Source organism: Phalacrocorax aristotelis, chromosome 8 (assembly GCF_949628215.1).
Source record: "Phalacrocorax aristotelis chromosome 8, bGulAri2.1, whole genome shotgun sequence".
Classification (NCBI taxonomy): Eukaryota; Metazoa; Chordata; class Aves; order Suliformes; family Phalacrocoracidae; genus Phalacrocorax; species Phalacrocorax aristotelis.
Window position 1 is genome coordinate 24,720,149 of NC_134283.1, and position 25,101 is coordinate 24,745,249.

A 25,101-nucleotide genomic window follows, 5' to 3' on the forward strand; every position below is an offset into this window, starting at 1 on the left:
CAAGGCTACAGGGCTTGTGCCACCACTTGCTCTGTCCTTGCCCCGCACAGGCTGTGCTGTCTCACTGCAGAAATGCTGCAGCGAGGAGGTGAGCGTCGCGCTGGAGCGCAACACCTGCCTGTTCCTGCCTGTGCCTCTCTACCCATGGCCAGGATATCACGTGGCAGGGCTGGAGACCTCCCGAGCTGATGGGACATTGCCATTCCTGCTGTTCTTTTGTACCCAGCACAGCACATGCTCTTTGCTGTGTGTTGGTCCTGCCTTTGGTTTTGGGGCAGATAATAAGGAATTTCTTAGAAAATACCACCAGGGCTCAAGACCCAGCCTGTGCCCTGTCTGGCTGATGCCATCGAGCAGTGTCAGCGCCGCTGCCTGCAGCAGCACCCGTCAGTGACTAGGTCAACGCTGGCAGGAGTCACTGGCACATGCATATTTGGGGATGCTACTCTCTGCTGTGCCAGGATCAGCAGGTGGTGGGCAGTGTTGCTGGGCTGGCTGCTTGGCAGGATTGGCACGGGGTGCTGCTGTGTGGCTCAGGGGGTGCAGGATAAAGCCATCACACTTCTCTTGCGATGGGAGACACTGCTATCAGCCTGTTACGTGTGCCTGAGCATGCTGGCACTGCCCGGACAGCCCTCTGCCTGGCAGACCATATCCTGGGGACATAGCAGCCACAGCATGGCACTGCGCTTGGCAGCAGCCACAGTTAGCAGGTGCTGTTTCCATTAGCTGGTGTTGAGAGAGGAGTGTCCCTCTTCGGGAATGGCTGGTTCCCTGCTGTGTCTACCTGCTGCCCCTTCTCCTTGTATGGGGCAAAGCAACCATTGGTTCTCCTTTTCTGCCCTTGCCTAATGCTTGGTGGTGCCGCCCGGTAGTGGTGGTGCCAGAGGGTGACGGCAGTGGAGACGTGCTCTGGACTCTGTGCAGGGCGGCTGGGGCTGCAGGGTCTCCCCAGCTCTGCCAGCACCAGCAGGTCCTGCAGCCCTGAGCTAGCCTGCCCCAGACCTCCGGCAGAAGTGGACTCTCTAATCTGAAGCCCAAATAAACGGCTGCAGAGTATAGTATGAATATGCAGCTCTGTAACCTGTGATATACTTTGCTGCTGCCCTTCTTCTTACACCTGACACACCTTTGTTTAAAGTGTTCCAGCGGAGTGTTGTTTATTCAGGGCATTATTAGCAGTATCTCAGCCTCCTTTTTTCTATCCTGTGACTCAGGGATAGTTTAGTGCAATTTCTTCCATCTTTCCTCCATATCAAAGATATCTGGCAAGGTCGTGTTTATTGTTTGCAGTTAATGTTTAATATTTCCTACTACTGGCTTCTTAGGGTTGGTCTTAATTACACCCTTCTAATGTAAGACAAAAGTCAGTGAGCGAGACCGCGCTCGCACTTGGGCTGTGGCTCAGAGCCTGGCACCAAGCACCCCTCGTCCTGCTGGTGCCACTGGGCCAGGTGCCTGGTGCTGCCAGCACCCCCTCCCCTTTCCCCACTCTGCAGCTCACGGGCTGCATCGGGAGGGTGGCTGCTCCATGTGTGTCGGTGCAGGGCATCCAGCGTGGGGCCCGGCACTGCCACGGCAGCCTCCACGTGCCGCAGCAATGCGGACAAGCAGCAGTTGTTTTTGAGCAGCTCGAGTGGAAGAAAGGATCAACATGCTATTTATTTTGTCTGGGCTTTAAATGCTGGTGCTGGATTTTCCTCTTGCTGGCTGGGGTGAATTGTTGAAACAGATTAGTAAAAACTAAAAAAAAATTAAAAATCAACAGAGTGCAGAGGGCAAAATGCCCTGCTCCTTGCAGGACAGTGAGGTGTTGCACGCCACCTTGCAGACCCGGGAGCCTGGGAGATTCCTGCACTCTTTTTCCCCCAAAACTGGGGAGCTGGATGAGGGAGCGGCAGCACTGCCTCTGCACTCCTCACACCTCCCTCCACTGTGTCACATCGGTGTGTTTGCAGGCAGGGCCCCCTCTGCCTTTGCTGCCTCCCGAGGAGGTATTGGTCACCCTCCACTTCGGGGCTCTCAGGCTATAAATGTCAGGGGGTGGCGAGGGGTGGCCGGGCCAAGGCACAACCCGACACCACCTTTCCCTCATTCACACTGACATTTTGTCAAATGCCAGTGGGAAGGGGGGGTTGCTTATCTTCTGGCACACACTCCAGTGACCTTCACAGCTCTGGCCAGGTGCCTCCTTGCTGTATTTACACTTATTTATAGCTCTCTCCTCCATCCCTACCTCTGCCCTCCTTCCCGGTACTGGAGGGGGGCTGCCCACCCCATGCGGGTCCCTCTGGGCTGGGATGGAGCTGGCATGTCCTTGGGGATGATAAGGGGCTGCCAGCACCTAGCTTTGCCCCCACCAGGGTGCTGGTGGCCTGACCACATGGGGATCATGTCCCCTGGGTAGGAGCTATGGGGACAGCAGGGTGCACCCCGGGGGCGATAGGGCCGGGTTTGGCCCCACTGTGGGCCGTGGTGGTTGTGTGCCCCATTGCCTCCCTGCTCCGGTGCTGGGGCAGCTCAGGAGGGTGCTGGGGGTCTCCAGGCGCCTGTCCCTGCCTGCCCGAGTGAGTGGGCTCCCACCTGCCCAAAGCAGCTAGCAGGGTGGGCAGCTGTGCCCACCGCTGCACCAGCCAGCCTGCTGCTGCCTGCCTGGGGGAGAGTTCATCCCAGTGAAACAGCTGGGTGGTGCCTGTCTCCCTGCATGGCTGTAAGCCCCATTTCAAGCAGTCTGTAGTTACGGATTCCCCTGATAAGCCCGGACAGCTCTCTCCAAAACCCCTGCCCAAGGATTTTCTTTCCTTTTTAGAGACAAGCCTGGGGTGAGGGCAAGGAGGGGGAAACTCCATGGCCAACTGCGAACATGGGCACCAGGAGCTGGCGCTGTCTGTGCCACCGAGGGAGGGCTGGCAGGAGCTGACACTTAATGTTCTCAGTGTTTCTCACCTTCTGCTGGTTTGGGTCCCAGCCTAAATGCTACTGGCTAATTTGGGGCTCTGTCTCCAGTGCGTGTGGATATATATTTATCCCTTAATGCTTTGGGTAGGCACTCAGCTGTAGGGAGGGAGGAAGCTCTGTGCGGGGCTGAATCACCGCTTCAGCTCCTCGGTGAGGAGATGGGCTGCCTGTTTCTGGCTGGTTCCTTTGGCCCCTCTGAGGAGCTGCCGCTTTCTTCCCTTTATTCTGTACAGCAAAGTGGCCTGTGAGTGATGAGGCATTTGCAAAGCATCCTGGGACTGTGTATGCAGGCAGCAATGCAAATCTGGCCTCCCAGGCTTAAACAGGATTAAATTCCCGTGAAGGTGCTGCGCCCATCCAGCAGCGCTTTCATGCCGGCAGACTTCAGAAGCTTAAACTTTTGCAGCCTCACTAAACATGAGCACAATGTATGTGCCATCACCTGGCGCACTCAGAGCCTTGCTCCTAAATACTTGGACACAACTTCAAGGGGCTGGACCCAGGGGTTTTACAGATAAGGGAAATTTCTCCTGGTGCTGTTGTCAGGGGTGTGACAGAGGAGAAGACCTGCAGGTCTCTGTGTCACGGTCACTGCCCCATCCCAAGCCCTCTGATCCAGCTAAGCACTGCAGGCAACGGCCGGCTGAGTTCTGTTGCTTGCCCTGGTTTAAGTTGCTATTGCCTGGCAACAGGGCTGTGGTTCCCTCAAGACAGTGCCTGTAGGTGGCATTGCCCCTTTGCTTCTTTCCCAGGCTTGCTGCAGGGAAGGCAAAACCCCAGAGCATCAGCATTTGCCTGAAGGCTGCTGAACTCGGGGTGCAGGTGCCTGTTTTCAGGCTGGCAGGCAGGAGGGCCATGCGCTGCCTGCTCCCCGGCCAAGCTGGCTGTGCACACATGGAGCCAATGTCTGCTCTTGGTGGGCTCGCTGGGTATAGGCTGCTCCCAGGAGCCAGCAGCCTGGCCCCAGCCAGCCTCTCCAGCCTGCTGACCAGGGCAGTTTAGTCTGAGGTGCCCAAGCTGACACTGAAAAGCGGAAAACATTTCCTGTCTCATTAATCCAATATTTGAATTAGACCTGGGCTTGGAGAAGAACCTCATCCATGACTTTAGGAGCCAGCACGGAGCTGTGCTCAGTGGGGCATCCTGCTGGCTGCCCTCACCCTGCTGCACGTCCAGCCCAGGACACATGCTGGAGCTGCTGGGGACACTAGAGGTGGTTGCCAGCATCAGCCACCCTCATGATCGTGCAGGGAGATGGAGCTAACCCCCATGCCAGCTCCTCGTCCCGCTTGCCACTGCCCTGGGAAGGGCAAAGATCGGGGATGGGAAGTCAGAGCAGCAGGTGCCGTGGTGGGTGCAGTCCCCAGAGCACCCGGGAGCTCTTCCATTCACAGACCCAGGAGACAAAGGGATTCTGACCAAGGAGCCACCGGAAGCTCTTAGACTGAATTCCTCACATGGGGTTTCCGGGAGAAGGCATAGCGCAGGCTGGGGGTCAAGCCAGCCTCTTCTCACCTGCAGTGCTTGTGTAGTGGGCCTGCTGTTTCTTGACTGGAAATGTTTAGGTGCAGCCGAAGCTCCCTGGGACAGGAGAGTTGGCAAGGTGACCTCTGGGCATCCTTGGCTGCTGGTTTGGAGGTGGTCCCTCCTGCTTTCTCACTACCATCAGCTCTGCCATGGTGGACATGGACAGTGGGTCTGGCAGCAGGGTGGTACAGCCGCAGCGGGCACAGAGCCCTCCTGATCTCCAGGCTGTCCCTGGGCACGCACAGCATGGCTGCTGCTGGATCTGGCCATCCTCAGCAAGGACACAAAATGAGCACAAACCCTTGGTGTGAGGGTCCCTGCCAGCCTCCCAGGGCAACCCCTGCTACCAATATTGAAGTTATAAACCTCTCACAGTGGGGAAGGGCTGTCTGAGCTCGGCAGTAAATGAATGAAAATGTTAACGCTCTGTCCTCCCAGCAAGCAAAGCCTCTGCAGAAGCGAAGCTCCTTGCAACACGCAAGCTAGTAACAGCTGCCTCTCTGTCCTGTAACTGTGACTGCATTTCTGCTAGGGCTGAGGTCAGAGTTGGTTCATCCTTTAAGGAAAGCTGAGGAGGACGTCTCTGGATGGAGGCCGTTCCTCCAAATGCCTTCCACCTTTTAGCTTTGGCTTTCAGGTGCAGCTGCCTGCGTGGTGCTGCTGTGGGGAGCTCCTGCAGCTGGAGCGGATGCCCAGGCTTCAGCTGCTGCTCCCCCCAAAGGATGTAGGTGTGTGGCATGGGGGCACCCGCATAGTTTCCTGGGCATCCCTCTTCCCTGGAGCAGGGATTCATCAGACAAGTCTCAAGGAGCTGCCGGCAGCTTTCTGGTCGTGATCACACTGCAGCACGCACGGGCCAGGTGTCTGGGCTGGAGGATCTCTCTGAATTTTAGAGCATGTCTCCATGGGTGTTTGCTGGCTGCACACCAAGAACCCATGGCTGATCTTCCTACAAACTCCCAAGTAAAATTAGAACAAAAGTTCACTCCTCTCCCAAGGCAGCAGGAAATGCAAAGGGTGGGAAAAGGGAAAGTCAGAGCAGATGAGGTCCAGTGCCCACAGGCAGCATCCCCATCACTGCCACCCCCTACCCGGGCCAGGGGCTGGGTCCTCCCCCACTCCTGCAGCCAGCCTAGAGGGGCTCTGTTCTCAGTGCTCAGTGCCGAGCTAGCGGTGCTCCGAGTGACAGATTCCCTCCCAAGACTCAAGGCCTTGGTGGCTGGGCTGGTTAAATGACCCTTTCTAGCAGAGGGGGCTGGCTGGAGCTGCAGCTTTGCCCTGGGATGCCCTGCCTCATGCCCATGTGGGCGGCCACGCTGAGCAAAGGCTCTCCCTGCTTTTTCCAGGGAGGAGGGGAACCGACGCAGGCAGAGATTTTTTGGGCACTCCTGATCTGTTCTAGCTGGGAACCTGGGAGCATCTGCTGCCAACCACTGCCTCGGGACAGCTGCATGCAGCATGGCAGTGCCTTCAGGGTGCCCAATGAGGGCAGCTCAGCAGCATTTGATTGCAGGAGTTTTATTTTTACCCATCCCTATTGCCAATGGGGACATGTCACATCTGTGGAGTTGATCAAAAGACATCCCGAGCACTGGTGTCAGCTGCTCCTTGTGATCTCAGCACCAGGATCTTTTCCCTTGTGGCATATCAAAAGGAGCAGGAGAATTTGACTGCTTTGCTATTTTTAATGGAACGCACGCGCACGCGTGCGCACACATATATATATGTATGGCTTTTCTAAAAATAAAAGCCTTTGCCTTTGTTCCCATGGGAAGATTTGGGGAGAAGTGGGAGCCAAAGTTGTTGCAAGATTTTTCTGGAGCAGGCGCAAGAGCGGTGGCAGGAAATCAGGGACAAGCCACAGCAGGTAAGGGACACATCTGAAAGGCCAAAGGACGTCTGATCCCGGAACAGCCCAGGATGTTCCTGAGCAGAGAGGACAGGACAGCTGGGGGAAAGGTAACATCTGTGTCCCCCAGAGCTGTCAGTGATGAGGACAGGGACCCTTGACCTGCTACATGCGCTCTGACCACCTGGGAAGGAAAGATTTTTGCAGGGCAGGTTTGAAAAGCCCCAGGCTTGGGGCATCCATGAGGAGTATCCAGATCCTGCAGCCATTCAAGGGGCTGCACAGACCTTTTTTTGTGCCCAATATACTTGGCGGCACCACGCACACGGATGTCTACCTGATATGCCTCCCTCCAGCGGCAGGCAGACAGAGGACATGGGGAGAGCATTCCCCCAGCACGGGGGCAGCTCCCTGTTCCGCCATGGGGTTTCCCTCACCAGCGAGGCTGGGGCAGTGTCAGCAGCTTCCCACAACCCCCAGCCCTGCTGTGGCCGTGGGGATGGCTGGGCCGGCAGTCTGCTGCTGGGGTACGGCACTGGCTCGCTATCAGGCCATGAAACTGCTCTCTCCTGCCCTTGTTGTGTCCTCCAAGCAACTCACCCTTTCCTTGCCACCCCTGGGAGGGAACAGGGCAGAAAGCAGGTGAGAAATGCAAAATGGGTTCTGTGTGCAGGGGTGTGTGTGTACGTGTGTGCACAGGAACATCCTTTGGTGTGGCACAGGGTATCTTAAACCCAGTGGCTAGCACCTGGCACACAGGCCCTTCAGTCTGTGGGAACATAGTTGATAATCCCAGATTATCCCAATTAAAAAAAAAAAAGAGGAGAAAGAGAGAAACACTGTATTTTCTATTCCTGCAGCTCAGTTTGAAATCCCTTTTCCTTCCCGTTGAGCATTGGAGGAGACTCTTCCAGGGTACTTCAGGAGGGGAGGGCCCTTGTTCTGCCCCTGCAGCAGCTCTCACATGCTCAGATGTGTGCCTTCTCCAAAATCCATTTGCTCTGTAAATAAACTTGCTTCCCTCATCACCAGAAAACTCCCCCTGGGCAGCCAATACCAGGAGGAGTCGCACCAGACCTTTCCCCTCCCTGTTTGAACCTGGACATCAGTCAGTACAAAACCAAGCGTGACCCGAGGGCTCAGTGCAGGCTGTGAGTGGCAGTGCGGGCAGGGCCATGCCAGTGCCAACCCTTGCTCCCACGGGTTCTGGATGCAGCCGTGGGGCTTTGTGGCCGGACAGAAGCTGGGAGACAGGCAGAAGCAGGGCAGGTCCCAGCTGCCTTCTGTGGTTAAATGGAGATTTTTAGCTCGGTTACTAGAGCTTGCATCACCCCATGTGCACCCAGACATTGATTCGTTTCCATGCCATTTTTCTCATCCTGTGTGTGTGACATGGGGCCCAGGGTCTGTCTTGCCTTGGCAGTGCCTTGGGATGTGCAGGATGTGCAGCTTCCCCAGAGGAACTGTCCCTAAGCAGTTTGGTGCCATGTGGCAGGGATGGGGATGGGATACAGAGCAGCCACCCTGACTGAGTGTGAGGCTACCCACAGGAGCCTGGCCCCATGTGTTGCTGTCTTGTGTGAGCCCAAGTCTCTTGCCTTGCTCTGCTATTGCTGATCCCTGGGGCACCTGAATAACCCTGGGTGGCTTCAGTTTCCCCTAAAAGCAACAGCAGCTGCTTTACCGCAGTCCAGACAGCTGTGCTGTGCTTTGAGCTTCTGCTCACTGGAGGGGACGAGGCTCTTCCCTTGCAGACACTGCAGTTTCAACGGCTGCCACAGCAAGGGACACAAGAGTGGGGGGTTTTGTGGCCGTTGCGGGGCAGCTTTCACTAACTGTCAGTGCCAGTGCCAGGCTGTGCAAACTGATTTGCAAGGTGTGCAGCAAAGAGGTGCTCTCTGTGCTCTCCACTGCCATGTAATTGCTCCTGGAGGCACTTGGCAAAGCTGATTCCAAAGAGGGTCTGAGTAATGGGCTCAAGCAGAGGTGACGGCACGCAGGGAGACCAGCCGTCTCCGCAGGTTGTTGCTGCTGCCTTTGCTGCTTGCCCCTCTGGCACAGCAGCAGGCTCACCCACTTTCTCTTCTCTCCTTAGTATGAGGTGTCTGGCGAGGAGCACCTCTACTCTGACTTCCCCGAGATTGATTTGTCTCAGCTGGATGCCAGCGACTTTGACTCGGCCGGCTGCTTCAGCGAGCTGCAGTGGTGTGTGGAGCACTCGGAGACCGACTCCAGCCAGTACAGCACCGATGACTCCGAGCTCTTCCAGGTACCCCCATCCTCCTGGCACAGCAGACCCGAGGATGGAGGCAGGGGGAGGACAGGAGAGTGGGAGAAAGAGGGAGGAAGGAGGGAACCACACAACTATTAATAGCTCCTCCCCAGCTGATTAGTGCTTCATTAATTTGCTGGCTGTAAACGGGAGCGAGCAGAGTAAGGCTAATGAGGAGGTGGACGAGCAGAGGAGGGCTGCTGTGATGTATTATTAAAAGGGAATTACAGCTGGTGCACAGCACGTCCTGTTCAATTCCCAGCATGGCAGGGTGTGTTGGAGTGGCAGCGTGGGGGTCTTAGGGCTGTGGCACAGGGCATGTATATTCATTTCCCAGGAGCAGAAAGCAGCCCCTTCCCCCAGCTCTCCAGCTCTGGCACCCCCCCTGGCTTTGGGGCTGGGGTCCCTCTGGCAGCGGGCAACTTGGTTTCTCTCCTCGCCTTTGCCCTGAGATGGCCACTGTGCTGGCACCTGGGACCACACGGTACAAAGCGGGGCCAGGGCAGAGGATGCTTCTGGGCACCAGCAGGGCTGGCCCTGTCCCTTGGCATGTTTTTGCCTTACTTGTGGAAGAGCTGAGCATCTCACAGAGCTGTGACACCAGGGCAGGGCTGTGAGCATAGTGCAGGCAGGTTGGAGGCAGGGAGCTGCAGAGGCTGCCCAGGGACTGGGGGCAGAGCAGGCTGGACAGGCCACCCACCCCTCCCAAAGATCCTGCCATGCCCTGGATGTGCCCCATCCTCAGGGGCTGGGGTTGCCATGCCCTCCCAAGCAGCACCCAGCCCCTTACCCCCTCGGACAAGGAGGTTGCGACCCACTGGTGTCTGCTAGTCACCAACTCCGGGTTACATTTTGGGAGGGAGGAGGACTTGTATTTAAACAAGGAAGGGAAAAAAAAGCCCCAATATTTTCTAACCTGGCCATAATAACAACCCTCTGGCTTTTATGCTATGCTGATGCTGTGCTTGAAAATGGTCCAGTCCAGCTGAGGGACCTTCATCACGAGCTGCATATTTTCCGCTGAACTTCCTGGGGAAAAGATAAACAGAAAATAAATGCAAAAGACAGGCCCATTAGGGGCAGCAGTGTATGATGAAATGTATCCCACTGAACTTGTATGCACAGTGGTCTTGTGCCAATAACAGGACGAAAAGAAACGGAGCATCCTGCTGCCCTTCCCTGGAGCCTGCTCTAGTAACTGTGAGCAAGGTTATGGCATGGAACAAAAGATATTTAATTTTCAAACAAGATGAGAGAAACACAGGAGGCTGTGTGCAGTCAACAGTCCTCCTTGCAATCCTGCGCTAATTTTATAGCTGATGGTAGCCTGCTTCTTGTTGGACATGGTTTGCATTCAGAACATGATGGAGGAGGACCAAAAAGAAGGAACTCCTGGCTCACTTCAGCCATTTTTAGCTTCTGCATCCTCTTTTGGGCTTTTGCATCATAATTCTAGACTGGAAGGGGACTCGTGGGCTGTGTGGGACTGGGGGGGGGTGCTGGGACAGCTGAAGGTGCATCAGCCAAGGTGAAGCCCAGATGGAAAGAGGGGCCTGAGGGGGCAGGCCAGTGTAGCAGGAAGAGAGGAGGCAGGAGCAGCCCGCGGCCCTGCCTATCCCAGGACAGCCCCAGACATTCACAAATCTCCCATCAGCAACCCCAGATCGTGCTGTTTGCTGAACAAAATAGATCAGGGGAGCTGTAATACAAGGCCCATCTCGTTCTGGGGGTCGTGTTCTGTCGATAGGGTCCCTCACAGAGCACTGGGCGCAGCCAGCTTTAAGCATGAGGTCTCAGAGCCCCTGTTGAACTGGAGGTACCTGCGTTTGGGGGCTTTTAGTGAAAACAAAACCCCATACTGCTTGTTGCAAGCTGTGGTATCTGGCCAGCAGTGCAGATTGGGCAGTGTGCTCCCAGGAGGGCCATGCCCTCTTGTCCACTGGGCAGCCCTGGAGTGAGCTTACAGGTCTCTGCATTTTCTTTGCCTTCCCCATCAGGAGAGCTGAGAATAACTAGCCATGCCCTCTTGGGCCTCCTCAGCCCCTCTGAGGGCAGGGGGCTCTGCCTGCCCCCTCCCCAGGCTCCCATCCTGGCTGGATGCTGTGCATCCTGGCTCAGCAGTGCTGTGATAGGCAGTGCCTGGCGAGCCTGCAGCCCAGAGTCAGGAGGATTTGGGCAAGGAGCATTTTAATCACAGATCCTTCATCTGCTGCTGTTTGTCTCATGGTGGGGTAGAGGCGACTCTGGAGAGGGAAGGTGCTCTGATTCATTATCTTCCTGCTGAGGGTGCAGGGGGACATACTGATGCTCCTTTTCCAGATGGGTCTCTCTCCCTGATGCCATCCTAGTGCTCCACTGGGGAGAAGATCTCCCAGGTCCCCTGTGGGGTCACCGGGAAGTCTGGGTTCTCATGTGACACTGCCACCCCTTTTACCCCCTGCCCAGCATCCCCTGGTCCCTCTGCCCAGCCTAACTTCCCCTCTCTTCTCTGCCTGCTCCTTTCAGATAATAGACAGCGAGAATGAAGCACTGCTGGCAGCCCTCACCGAGACATTGGATGATATACAGGGAGATGACATGGGCCTGGCTGCCTTCCGAACTATGGAAGAGGGGGACACGCTCAACCATGCCTACACCTCGCCCGCCCCCTCCCCCAAACCCACCGCCCCGGTCACGGGGGGGCCACCCCCGGTCCCCGAGTTTGATGAGCTGTCTCTAGTAAGAACCTACTTCCTACTGTTTAAGGTGGATTTGGATGAGCCCCTGATAAGCCGGCTGCATGGGTATGATAGGAAGCAAAGGTCTGAATTTTTTCATTCTAGGCTTAAAACTCTTTTTAACCGTCAATACCAAAGCATATACTTGTATTGTATACGTATACATGTTCTGCATCATTGCTGTCACCTCCATCACCATCCTCATGGGAACAAGCTATGTGTATGCAAATATATATATGAAGGGGGCGGGGGTGGGTGTCAAAGGGGCAGGAGCTGGTTTGTCAAGACCCACACCTGCTTTAATAGGACACATGGATGTGGGGCTGCCCAGGGGTCTCCCAAGTGCATCCCAGCCCCGTGCCCATGGGCAATGGTCGCTGCTCCCGCCCGGCTCTCCCTCAGGGATGAGCTCCCTGCTGCTCTCACAGGAGGGACAGAGGGGGCTTGGCATGCCCATGCCTTCAGCTTTCAGCAGAAGGGTTTGACCTCCCGCCATGCCTTCCACCACAGCCTGCTCAGGGGCTGTGTGCCCTCCAGTCCCTACAGATGTGGTGACCGGAGCATCCCTCTTGGTTCCTTGCAGTATTGGGGCTCTGGCCCTGCTCCCCCTCCTGGCCAGGACTAACTGGCAGCATTTGCTGCAAGCCACCGCCGTCGCTGGCAGGTCCCCTGGGACAGGGGCACCCAGCCTGCTCCCTCCTGAGGCTCAGTCTCCCCCAGGGACCCCCAGCCTGGCCCCACTTCTCCCCAAAAGCCGGGGCTGTGACGGGGAGGAGTGACATCCAGTGGTGAGAGCGTGCATTTCCACCACCCTCCCCCTGCACAAGGGGGTATATATCACACACAATATGTATGTGTATATATAGGATGTATACGTTGCAGGGGTGGGGGGAGGTGCTGGTTGCTTCCACCAACAGGAGCTGCACGGCTAAAGCCGTGGGTGCACTGGCTGATGTTTCCAGGCAGACCCTGACCTGGGCACCCCCTATTTCTATCACCCCTTAACTCCCCCCATGTCCGTCCTCGGGCTCTCTGCCCGCTGGCCAGCATGGGAGCTCCAGATCTGTCTCCTCCGTTCAGTCCCCTGGCACCTACGCAGTCGTCTTGCTGTTGAGCTGTGTTGCTTTCAGTTGTCAGCACAACATGGGTGGAATATGAAATGCTCTTGCTGGGTGTGGGGTTTCATTTTTTTTCCCCTAACCAAAAATGGTTTTGAGTAGAAGAAAAATGTTATGCTGACCTTACCATCAGAAGCGGTGACACTGTGGATAACCCAGGGAGAACCCCACTCCCACTGCCTACGCACTTGACAGGGTGTATTGGGGAAGATCCTCAACAGGTCCCACAGGGGCTTGCATCTGCAAAATGCCTTGCAAGCTCACTAATGAATTGAGCCCTTCTCTGGATGTTTTGGCTAAATGAGCCTTGCACGGGAACCCAAGCAAGCAGTCCAAAGCTGAAACTCATGCCAATGTTAAGTCTCTGCCACCTAAGGGCAGAATTGATGGAGTGAGAATTTTGAACACCATGACAGCTCATGTATGTCTAGCTAGAGTGGGGATGCCCCTGAGAAGTAAATATCCTCATGTCCTGCTGACCTGCTGGGGGACCCCTGGGGACACAGGTGAATGCTGCGGAGACGGCCCCGACCCCCTTGGGGCTGTTTGTGGCCAGGCGCCTGCCCCCACAGCCATGGGGGAGTGGGAAATGCCTCCTGCCTTTTTATTTCACCCCCTCCATTTTTGGGTCTGATGCTCAGCAATGGACATGCCCAGCATAGGCATGAGCCGAGGGGCTGTGGCCCCGCTGACACTTTCTCCTGCCCTTGCTATGATGCCGACTCCTTTTCTTGCTGCTTCTCTTTGCAGCTGAAGAAGTTGCTCCTCTCTCCATCGCACGTGCCTCCAAGCTGTGAGGGTCAGCGGGACGGGAGCACCCGGCGCCCGGGGACCCTTAAGTCCCGACCCACACGGCCCTGCACAAAGGTACTTCCTCAGTGGGCAGATCTCGAGCCCATCTGCGCCCACCTCTTGGGAGCCGTCCTAAAGAAGGTCACCGAAGGACAGTGTCGAGGAGTGTGGGCAGCCTCTGAGTTGGACCAGGGGCTGGGGACAAGCAGGGACAGTCACTGCCAGCGAGCAGCATGCAGCGTTCTGTCCCTGTCTGTGCGGGGGCTACAGTCCAGGCCCAGCAAAACCTTCGGGCTTTGTGCTGGGCTGGGAAACGTCTCGGTCTCATTTGGACCCAGTGGGACCAGGCCTCTCCCAGCTTCCCTGAGCACTGGTTTGTGAAAGTCCCCCATGGTCCATGGCCATCTCCCCACCACCCTCCCTGCTGACTTAGAGCCCAAGCCGGGAGCCATTGGCTGGGGAGAGCTGCATGCCATGCTGCAGAGCCGACCCTATCACTCAAGCCTATCTCCTGAAACCCAGCAGAAGTTGCCTTCAGAGATTTTTCTACTAGCTAATAGTAATTGTGTGGTGCATTAGGCCCAGCAAATTAGATTGCCTGGGAAGAGCGGCAAATCCCTCCCAGGGAGAAAGAGCATCATTGTGTGCTGGCTACTGGAGGAACAGCGGTTGGGCTGCTGGCCCCACATGTCTGGTGGAAACCCCCTGGGGTGTGGAGCTGACCCCCAGGCAGGGTGGGATGCTGGTGGGCCGGGACCAGGGGATTCAAGGAAGTGGGGTGGCTCTGTTAGTCTGGGGGGGCTTCTCCCATGGTACTTGCGTCAGGTCATGGCTGCAGAGCTTGGGGCTGATTTTCTCCGCTCTCTTCTCCAAAGGTGGAGGGTCCCCGGGACAGGAGGGCAAGCGTCCCACAGGCGCAGAGCCGCAGCTGCACCGAGCTGCACCGGCACCTCACCTCCACCGCCCCCTGCCCCCAGACCAAAGCCCCCGAAGCGCCTGAGGAGTGCCCCAGCAGCCGCCACCACCCATCCCCAGGTGACTGCACCCATCATGAGGATGACAGTGACTCCAGTGAGGACTCACTGAGCTCCAGTGATTTGGTGACCCCCTCCTTGGCAGAGGATGGCTCCAGCAGCCAGTTCTCCTGCATGGGGCAGATGCACTCGGTGGTGGAGCTCATCCGCTACATGCATACTTACTGCCTGCCACCGCGGAAGCTACCTACCCACGACACCGCCCTTGCCAAGCCCCAGCCCTGCAGCAGCCCTTTCAAGAGAGCCAAACCGGACTGCCCCATGCAGCCAGGCCCCCCCAGCAGCACCCAGAGCCAGCCAGGCTGTGCCTGGCAGGCAGCTGGGGGCTGCAAGAAGCCCAGAGCATCCTTCTCCATCCTGAAGGAGCTGCTGGCACGGGACCTGCTGTGTGACGTCAGCAAGCCATACCGCCTGGGCAAGCCTGTGTACGCCACCCTGGCCCGGCCACCCGGCTCCTGCTCCCCTGCATCACCAGCCCAGGATGGGGAGGACACTAGTGGGACCTGCGCACCCAGAGCCAAAACGGAGAAGGGTGAGCCACGGCAGAACCCTGGGGCTGAGGCAGAGGCACCATGGGAGCTGGGTGGCCTAGAGGACGATGCTGGGAAGCATGCCGGTGGCCCCGGCACAGCCGCAGGGAAGGTGGCCCGCAAGCAGGAGAGCACCATTTATGCCGTCCGCCGGTCCAAGAGACTCAACCCTGAGCTCGGCCACTGGCTCTCCTTCCTTGACGACCCGCCTCCTGAGCCCTCCATCCCCCGGGAGGCAGGGGACAGCCGTGGCCGCCTGGACACGCTGGCCTGCAGAGAGCCCACGCTATGCCTGGCGCTGGAGGGCTTCTCTGCTGAAGAACCCGCGGCTGAAGTGGAGGTGGGGGGCACGGAGGAGGGAGACGGCAGGAGCATGGCACCACCGGCAGAGCCCCAGCGCCTCTCCCTGGGCTCCCTGGCAGATGGTGAAGTGGGCGACGGGGCTGAGAGCCAGCACTGTGCCCACCTGAAGCAAGCAGGTAAGGGGGACCAGGGGCTGTCACTCTGCTCACCCTTCCCCAGTCGTCCGTGCTGCCCATACTGTCCCTGCTGCAGGCAAGTGCCAGCTGGCTGTGGGCTCCCATGCATGGGGAGTTTGGGGCCCTGTTCTGGTTTTGGTGTGCTGTTTCAATCCATGGGGCCTCCTTCCTCAGTTTCCCCATCCTTACAATGAGGTGAAGGAGCCGGTGTTACACTAACCCAGCAGGGACCAGGCTGCCCCAACCCTTTGGGCCCCTTTCCCCTGTGGGCTCGCCCTGTGCCTGGGCACCAGGGTTCAGCTGCACCAGCGTCCCAAAATTGCAGCTATCCACAGGTGCTTGGTGACCATGAATGGCACAACCCTGGCAGCGTTAACCCTCCTGCAGGTGCTGCTGCCTTGCAGGCAGGCAAAGCCCATGGTCCCTGGCCCCAGGCCAGGGTGGGCAGAGGGGCCCCAGCTCCCACCATGACTACTGAGGGCACTGGAGGGAGCACAGCTCCACTGGTAACCCTGCTTCTCTCCCTGCCTTTCAGAAACACCCAGGTGTCTCACGCTGTCCTTGGCACAAACGTAAGTGCGCACGGGGCTAAATGAACCGCACTGGGGCTGGAAAGCCACCTTGGTTTGGCTGGCTGGGCATGCATCTGCAGTGACCAAGCAAAGCTGCTTTTGCAGAGCAGAGCTGTGCACCTGGGTGCAGGGCTGTGGGGAGCCACGTTCCTTGTGTGGGTGCAAGAAGCTCGGAGAGCCTTGGGCTGCAGGCAGGGCATTTCTGTGTGCCAGTGGCAACGTGCCCTGGAGCTCTGGGTAGGACAGGGAGGGCATGCAGCTCGCCACCCTGCCCCTCGCACCCCTCCACGGGGTTACTCTATCTAGCTCTAGCCGTGGTGGGAGGGCTCGCTTGTAGGCAGGACTTTCTCAACTTCCTTTTGTTTTTGTTTTTTGCAACTGTGGTTCACCTAAACACCTCTCCCTCCTTATTTTCTCCTCTTACCCAGTGACTCAACCTTTGGGAAGAGAAACTTTGAGCCGATGCTGACCGTGGAGCTGTGTGGGACAGCAGGTAGGACAGGCTTTTACTTTTTTAATTTTGCAGAAATCCTCCCTGGGAGGGGGCAAATTTACCCGGAATTCAGCCTGGAGTTGCCAGCTCCAGCCAAGCCCAGCCAAGCAGGCACATTCATTCTCTGGCCTAAGAGCTCTCCTTTGCAAATGCAGGGTACTTCCCATGCACTGCTTCCGCATCCAAACACTGCAAGCCAGGAGGGAAGGGGGAGTCCTCTGGTGCCTTCTGGGACCAGGCATCCTTTTTCCCCCAGCAGCCTCCCTCCCTTGCAATGCCTGGTACAGCTCAGGTGTCAGCGTGGGACGGGACAGGATGGCGGGGGAAGAGCTGACTCCTGCCCTTTGTTGGGGGGGTTCAGGTCTCACGCCACCCACCACTCCGCCATACAAGCCTGCTGAGGAGGACCTGTACAAGCCAGACATCCCCCAGGAGCCAGGGAAGGAGGACAGGACAGCCCCCAGCCCTGGGGGTGCAGGGGACACGGCAGCCTCCCGGAAAGTCCCCAAGAAGCACCCTGAGAGGACAGAGCTCTTCGCCCACCTGAGCCGAACTGCTGGGCGCCCCACACTCCCTGAGCAGCAGGGTGTGCTCAAGCGGCCCTTCTCCCGCTCCTTCGGGGACCACGACTACTGCCAGGTGCTGAAGCCCGAGGCCACCCTGCAGAGGAAGGTGCTCAAGTCGTGGGAGCCCACAGGCCAGGTGGAGATGGAGCACAAGAGGAAGGTCCCGGCTGCCCACTACCAGGGGCTGGACCTCGGCAGCAAGGAGGCGGGCGGCGAGATGCTGTGGAAGGACGGCATCAAGCAGTTGAGAGACCAGGAGATCAGAGCCAGCTTAACAAAGCACTTTGGCTTTCTGGACAGTGCTCTCGATGATGAGGACATGGTCTTCTGCAAGACCCCTGAGTACGACACCGTCTTTGAAGACAGCTGCAGTGAGAGTGGCTCCCTCGTGGAGGAGGAGGAGGAGGAGGAGGAAGAGGAGGAGGAAGAGGAGCACAGTGACACCAAGCTGTGCCTGCGGAGAAACCCCCTTTCCAGGACCAGTTTGCATTACTGTTCCCGGAGCAGGTCCAGCTCAGGATCTTCGTGCTGCCGGTCCCGATCACCAGCAAGCAGACGGACCTTCAGGTACAGGGCTGGGGGGGGACGACTGGGGACTGTTCTTGTACCCTGTGTTTTTGCCCTGGTGCATGGCAGCCCCAGCTCTCTCCGGTCTGCTAGCCCAGGTAATAAAGATGCTAATTAATAAAAGAAAAAACATTGAAATAATTGGTACTACATCAGCAGCTGCTGAAAACATCAGCCATGGCCAGAGAAAGCAGCACCAGGATGAAGCAGCCAGGGATTTCCATTGCGCTGGGGGTGATGGGGCATGGGCAGGGGCCGGAGCCATGCCTGGGAAGGGGCGAGCACCAGCTGGGACCTCCCCCGGCATCTGTCAGAAAGGACTTTCCAGTGTCCTTTCCAGTGTTTCCAGACCCCCGTCTCTCCTTGGCTGCTGGTGTTTCCGAGCACCCACCTGCCTGCTGCTGCAGACACCAGGTGCCTCAGCTTCTTCTTGATGTTTGAAGCTTTCCCTGCCAGATACACCCCACCCCCCTGGCTGACCTCCTCTCCCTTGCTTCCCAGGTGTGAGAACGGTGAGCAGTGTCAGGGTGGGAGCGGGCACCGGGGCCAGCTGGAGAAGAGACGGGAAAAGGCCATGGTAAGTGAGTGGGGGCCCTGCATGGACAAAGCAATCCCCAGCCCTCAGTTCATCTCCTGCTCCAATAAACCAGCAGTGCAGCCCATTAGCCCTGGCTTCAGCATCCCTTGGTGCGAGGCCAGTGTTAAACAAGGACATGGGAGTGCAGGTGGGGAGAGAAAAACCTAATGTGAAGTGGAAGCTACCGGCGATTTGCAATACACAGAGTCCTTGGTGCAGAAATGCCCAGAGCATCCTACGCCGGTGCTTCAGCGCACGTGGCGCTGGCAGTTAGCGGGGTGAGCTGGGGAATCCCTGAAGCTTCTCAGCTGTTATGGATGTGGTCCCACAGCGGAGGCAGCCTTGTGCACTGGGAGCCCTGTGTGTGCCCACGGGTAAGAGCTGGGTGGGGTGGCGGGCTCATGGGGAAATAATATTGGTCCTCTCTACTGTTGTGTGCACGCACACACATGCTCACACATGCCTCTAGCATTTTTTTTCTGCAATGCAATTGAATTTTGCCCCTAGCAATTCTTGGGAATATTTCCTGGCATCTTCACCAGAAGAAGCTGAAAAAGCTGCAGGAACAAAGGAGAAATTTAAATGAGACGGCAGCTGGGGTGGCTGCTTCAGCCTGGCTGTAACAGCGTCCTAAGGGATGTGGGTATGGCTGTCCCCTTCAGCAGTCACCTGTGAGCTAGCTGGAGCAGAGACAGCCAGACCCCAGGGATGCCAGGCTGTACCCACAGTGGCATCGCCCTGCTGCAGTGTGATTCCCAGCACTGGCTCCCTGGGGCTCCTTGGTGGCCCTATATTTCCAGTGCCTGTCAGCAGCACAGAGGCACAGGGCTCCTGGAGCCTGAAACCTGTCGCTTGCTTTGCCAGGGAGAAGGCCGGGTGGTGTATATCAGAAACCTCTCCAGCAGCATGAACTCCAGTGAACTCAAGAAACGCTTTGAAGTGTTTGGTGAAATCGTGGAGTGTCAGGTCCTGTCCAGGACTAATAGGTAGGTGGCAAGTGAACCACGGCCTGGGGCTCCGGGTAACCCCTCTCCTGCAGCAGCATCAGTGCTGCCAGGAGGTGCAGAGACACCCCTGCATCCAGCTGTGCGTGTGTGAGTGATGCGATTGTGCTGGTGGGGTGAAATGCTCTGCAACCATGCCAACCCCCTCGGTCAGCCAAGCCCACGGTCTCAGCACTTTGGGTGAGGAGATGCAGTGTGTCCCAGGTCCAAGGGCATGGGGAGGGCTGGTGCGATGGAGGGCCAGTGGGATGGACAGACAATGGGGTGGAGGGACAGGGGTGCAGTGCTGGGCAGAGCCATGTCAGAGAGGCTGCAGGGCCCATCACATCTTGAATTCTTTCTCCGGTTGCTCAGGGGCGATAAATATGGCTTCATCACCTACCGGTATTCGGAGCATGCTGCCTTATCACTGAAGAACGGCACCTCACTAAGGAAGAGGAATGAGCCTTCATTCCAGCTCAGCTCTGGTGGCCTTGGGCAGTTCTGGACCAGATACGCTGACTTGGGTAAGAAAGCAGGAGCTGCTCTTTCCAAGGCATCCTGCTTATTATCACAGAGCTGTAACAGCACGTTGCAGTGCTGAACCCTAGTCACCCAAGGATCCTAAATCTCTTTAGAGCTTGCGTGGAAAGCCCACTGGCTCTCTTCCAGCTCACATAGCTGCTCCTAGCTCAGTCGGATGGCTTGGGAAACGGGGGAGAGAAGAAGAGCAACCAGTGTGAGGACCTAGAATGTGCTGGCTGCAAAACATAGCATCACAGCCCAGGGCTGCTGGGTCTCATCTGGCCACAGCCCATCCTGTCTCCACTGCGTTTCTACACAGCACTGGACTCTTTCCAGCAGACAAGTCCGTTCCTAGTCATTAGAGAAAGCAGTCAGCAACATCTCATTAGCCCAAAAAGTTATCTGGGTGGTTTGCTGCTCCGCAGGACAGATTCGCCACAATGCACATCACTTTTGAGCCAAAATGACAGCACTGAAATGTGCTGTGGTCGCATTAACTCTTTCTGCGTTGTATGAGCTGCTGCAAGACCTCCTGCCCCACTTGGTGACCATGATAGCCAGGGCCTCGTTGCACCCTGTCCCTCCATGGGTGGTAGGGCTGCAGCCTGAGCTGAGGGACAGGAGCGAAACCCTATGTTATCACTGCAAGAGAAGCGTGATCCAGGCTTCGCTCAGCCCTCATTGCTGTGATCTTCAGGTGTCTCATGAACACCATAAATTTATTTCTGTACCCTCTGCAGGGGGTGAAGTGGTTCTAGTATCCCACTTATGCATGACAGACTGAGGCCCAGGAAATAAAGCCCTAAGCCATGACTTATCTCTATATGCCCAGTCTGACACAAGTACTGCCTGATCTTTTAGCACCTTATGATATTTCACTTGCTCAGAGCAGCGATCCCTCTGACTTTGGTTGTGGGTGCAATTGCCCACTGTTCCTCTAAATAAATCCCAGGGCCTCTCATTTTGGGCATAGAGAAGATAGGAAACAGATAGCACCCCGTGATGAAGGTGTTGGCACGTGGCAGTGCGGTGTTGTGGGGAGGGGGGGGCCAGAGGTCCCCCTTGCAGAGGAGAAACCCTCCTCAGCGCTTCTCACCTGCAGATTGCTGCAAGGCTGGCACTCACCCCCTTATTGCACAGCCGGGCTCGTTCCTAAAATCCTGATCGCCCTGGTGTGAGATGGGTGTGAGATGATGGGTGAGATGGGGAGCCCACAGGTAGAGGTGAAATGCAACCTTGCCATTCATGGCTCCTTCAAAATTATAAACCCAAAAGGGTTAAGCTACTGTTAAATTAGGCAGCCTTATTTCTGGCATTTGCTGAATTCCCCAGGCTTTGCGGTGGCACTGTTTGCTCAGCTTCTGACAGAGGGCTGGGGAGCACTGCAGGCAGGCACCCCCTTTCCCGTGACCGGCGTGGCTTCCACAGGGATGGCCCTGAAATTCAGCTGCATCCAGCACATTTTTGCACACCTGGAAATGGGTGTCTGTGGTATGTGTGACCTGCCGGGCTGGGCACTGCTACAGGCCCTCTGCCCAACAGCTCCTTTTAAACGGGGGAGAGGCAGGACCGTCCCCACTCCCTTTCCCCATCACCACCTCATCCAGGCTGGCTCATCCTCATCCTCAAAGGCTGGCTTTGCAGTGCTGGGGTGCAGCATGCTGGTAGCAGGGGAGCGAGCAGTGCCCTGCTGTGCCTCAGTTTCCCTCCCGCCAGGCAGCGAGCACTCATGCCCCACTCCCTGACCTAGCTGTCTTGTGTCCCTGCCGTTCCCAGATTGCAGCACGGAGGAGTCCTCCCCAGCTCCAGTGAAAAGCAAGTATGAGACCATGGATTTTGACAGCTTGCTGCAGGAAGCCCAGCTAAGCCTGCATCGGTAACAGCCTTAACCTTGGAGGAATACCTCAATACCTCAGTCAAGGCACTTCCAATATGTTTACGTTTTCAAAGAAATTATTCAGTCTATGGAAAGCGAGAGAGAGCGAGAGAGAGCGAGAGCACGCACGCACGAGAGAGAGACTGCTGTCCCTTCCGATTGATGTTTACATTGAACAAAGCTGCTTCTGTCTGTGAGTCCCCATGGTGTTGATGTCTCACTGCCACACGTTAGTCCCCCTGCTTCTGACTGATTGTTTTAGGGGGAGCCTAGGAGCGCCCCCGGCCCCTCTCCCTGCTCCTGGCCCCTCCGTGCTCCTGCCGCGGAGTTGCAGCTGTGTTCACCATAACATTTTTTTGTCCGTAGTGTGTGATGATGAAATTGTTAATTGTGAATAGAATCAGGATTATAAACTAATTTTTAATAGAAGAAGAGAAAAAAAAGTATATACTTAAAAAATGTATTTATGGCTCAGATGTACTGTAATTCAGATTTATTGTACCGCTTCCTTGATTTTTAACTATGCACTGTAATGAGGCACTTGCCACTCAGCAAATGGGGGGTCAGAGCAGAGTCACGGAGCTGGCATTCACCCGTCAGCCATGGAGGCGCCCACCTCCCCCACCGGCAAACCGGGGTGCTTGGCGGTCACGTCGGGGTCACCCACTTTGTTGTCAAAGCCATTCTTCTTGCTCACGTGGCCTGAGCCCCCCCCAGCCCGGCTGGGTCGCAGCACCCAGATCCTGAGCCCGTTCCTGGTGTGTGCTGGAACGCGAGGGTGGTGGGACACACCAGCTCTGTGCTGTTCTTGCTGTGGGGCCAGGCAGCTTTGCAGGTGTGAAGGAGAGGGGTGGTAAAAGGATGCACTACCTGGGGGACTATGGGACTGATGCCTGCTGGCCTGAGCTGCTCCAGCCCTCTGCTGCCTTTGGAGCCAGGATCCAGGGGGCCGGAGCCGGCCAGGCTTGATCCAGTGGGTCCTGCTGGCACAGCCTGGGGAACAGATGGCTCTGGGTCCGTGCGAGGGAGCTGGCTTCTCTCCAGCACCTTGGGTGGCTGGGAGACCAGCCGGGCCAAGTGGCTTGTTCCCCGCTTGCTTCCACCCCCTGTAAAGCATGTGGGGTGAGAACCGTCTGTGATCCCTGCCCAGCAGCCAGCCCAAAATCCAGAGAGGCAGGGAGGCAGGAGGGGGCACAGCAGCTGTGCCAAATGTCTGTCCTACCCAACACCCTGCCATGCTTTGCCTGGTACCTGATAAGCCATATACTTCCCCAGCACCCACTTGGCACCCAGGATCCATCCCCCACGGCTGCCGGTGCCCTGTGGCATGCTTGCCTTGCCTCTGGCCGGGGCCCCTCGGGTCTACACAACAGTGCTGGATTTAAGGCATGCTCAACCAGCAGCCCCCTGAAATTTGCTTACAAATTGCACCTCCATCTCCGGGGAAGGTGGGAGGGGGAGAAAGGCCACCACTGGCTGGAGCAAACCCCACCGCGAGCTGGCCAGAGGCACTGTTTTCCTGAGGGAGTGGGAATCTTGCTGCTTCTCAAGCCATCGCCATTGTTTCCATTTATTTTTCAGACAAAGAGACCACTAGGGATTCAGCCATCCTATGTAGATAGAATATTATAGCCTTAACTCTGCCAATAGATAGATTAGAGTCTCCTGGGGTCTCCCCTTGACATGACTTTGGGGTTTTATTCTCATTTCCCTGGTGTGGGTACTATTTGCTCTTGCAGGGAGTATGGCCAAAGCCTCCAAAATCGCACAAGATGCGATGCCAAGAGCCTAAGCCCTGCTGAGGTGGCCCTTGGCTCTGGGGCTGTGTGTGCAGCCGGTCTCTGGCAGGAGTGGGAATGCCAGCAGTGCCGATACCAGCACAGCAACCTGGCTATGTCTCCTCACTTTCAGGGGAGCTGTGGTTCTGACGACAACCAGCCCGGTGGTGTGAGGGCCCACAGGCCGCTGTGGGGTTGGAACTGTGGGTCCCCCATCTGCCACTGGTGGTGATCACTGTCAGGGAACAGTCCTTGTGCCGTTTCAGCCTCAGTAGCAAGGTTTGGGGTCTCTCCTGCCACAAGCTACCCACACTTCTCATCTCATCTTAGCAAACACAAGTAGCTCCGGCCGAGACTGAGCATCTGCTGTTGGCAATTGCCTCATTGTAGCTTTGCCTTTTTCTGTCCTAGTATTTCCTCACAACGATGATGTTTACATGTGATTGCTATAGAGCTTATGTAGAATGTATATAGCGACACATTTAGGGTGGGTAGTACTGTCCTGTGCTGTGCTGATGTTTTTCAGAAAACGATCAATCCAAAAAAACAACAACAAAAAAGAGCAAAGTAAGTGGAATTCTTCCATCTCCCGCTCAGCCGGGAGCACTGAGCCCCCACGGCTGGGCCCTTCTGGGGATGCATCAAGCGTGGCAGAGGGGAAGGGTTAGTGCAGAGCTGTGGGGCTCCGGAGCCAGGGGGAGCCCTCTCATGGGGGATCACTCAGTCGCTTCCCAAGCATTGGTTTTGGTGTACCCAAATACAAAATTTCACATTGTTTTCCTGCAGCTGGGTGCCCCAGGTTGGCCCGCAGCCCCTGCCCGTGCCTGGCTTCTGGATAGCATGGCTGGTGCTTGGGAAGAGGAGGGCTTGTCCTGCACAGAGCTGATCAGTACTGCACCTGTAGGGTAGGAAAAGATGCAATAAGTGGTCTTCGTGGTGCCTGAAGCCTATAAGTGGGGTTGGGTTGGGTTTTTTTTTGTTGTTGGTTGGTTCGTCTTTTTGTTTGTTTGGGTTTTCTGGTGGTTTTTTTTCTTTTTTTTTTCTCCATTAAATTGGGATGTTTTGTTTTCCTCCCTCCCCCAGGAAATGTCTCCAGTACTTAAGCACTATGTGCAGAGGTGTGCAAGGCACAACTGTGGCTGGGGCAGCCCTCTGCTGCTGCCGGCACCTGCCAGCTCATTACTGCAGCAGGGAAAAGCCGGGGGCACGTGCTGCCTGCCCTGGGGGCACGTGCTGCCAGCCCCAGGGACTGGGTGAGAGTGGAGGGTGTTCAGCTCAAGAAGCACAGGTCTGTTGGGTTTAGAATCCCTCACGCAGGGTTTATGGTAAAAATAAGTTTCCACTTGATTTTTTAAAAAATTTTTTTCTTTTTTTAATATAAATGTGTCTTTAGCTCACAGTGCTCCACTCTGCAAAGGGGCAGGAAGGAGGACTTGGGCACAAAGGGCGGGTGAGAGCTCACTCCTTCAGCAGCATGGGACTATTTCAGATGCTGACAGGGAAGCTGAGCAGGAGCAAACGCAATGCCCAGGCACTGTGCCAGGGGAGGCAGCCTGCGCCACCCGGGAGGCCAGAGGCACCCAGCGCTTTGCAGGAGCTGCCAGGGCTGGGGAGTGGGGATCGCCAGCCCCCAGGGATTAGCTTTTTGTCCCACCCAGCTTGTGGCATCGCAGCAGGTGCCCAGGTGTGGGTGCAGCTCAGAGCTGGGTGTCCCAAAAAGCGATCCCTTGCATCCCAGCCCCCACAGCAGCCCTGGGAAGCCACCCTCTGCCACCTGCAAGGGCCAGGGCTGCAGGGTGGGCAGGAGCGCTACTTCAAAGAGAAACTGGGAGCAAAAGGGTACATTATGGTAGGCAATAAGTGAGGAGGAGATTTATTTTTTTAAAAC

General features: G+C 56.7%; 1 protein-coding gene across 1 annotated transcript in view; it reads left to right on the plus strand.

Moving 5' to 3' along the window:
• Positions 1-21,632, plus strand: part of PPARGC1B (PPARG coactivator 1 beta) — a 48,542-nt gene extending 26,910 nt beyond the window's left edge. The window contains exons 2-12 of the mRNA XM_075102051.1: positions 8,430-8,603; positions 11,112-11,324; positions 13,192-13,308; positions 14,109-15,276; positions 15,812-15,848; positions 16,277-16,341; positions 16,703-17,474; positions 17,976-18,051; positions 18,916-19,037; positions 19,410-19,561; positions 21,336-21,632. Coding sequence (XP_074958152.1) covers positions 8,430-8,603; positions 11,112-11,324; positions 13,192-13,308; positions 14,109-15,276; positions 15,812-15,848; positions 16,277-16,341; positions 16,703-17,474; positions 17,976-18,051; positions 18,916-19,037; positions 19,410-19,561; positions 21,336-21,439 — 3,000 coding nt within the window. The 3' untranslated portion in view covers positions 21,440-21,632. The remainder of the gene's footprint in view (positions 1-8,429; positions 8,604-11,111; positions 11,325-13,191; positions 13,309-14,108; positions 15,277-15,811; positions 15,849-16,276; positions 16,342-16,702; positions 17,475-17,975; positions 18,052-18,915; positions 19,038-19,409; positions 19,562-21,335) is intronic.
• The last annotated feature ends 3,469 nt before the right edge of the window (positions 21,633-25,101 follow it).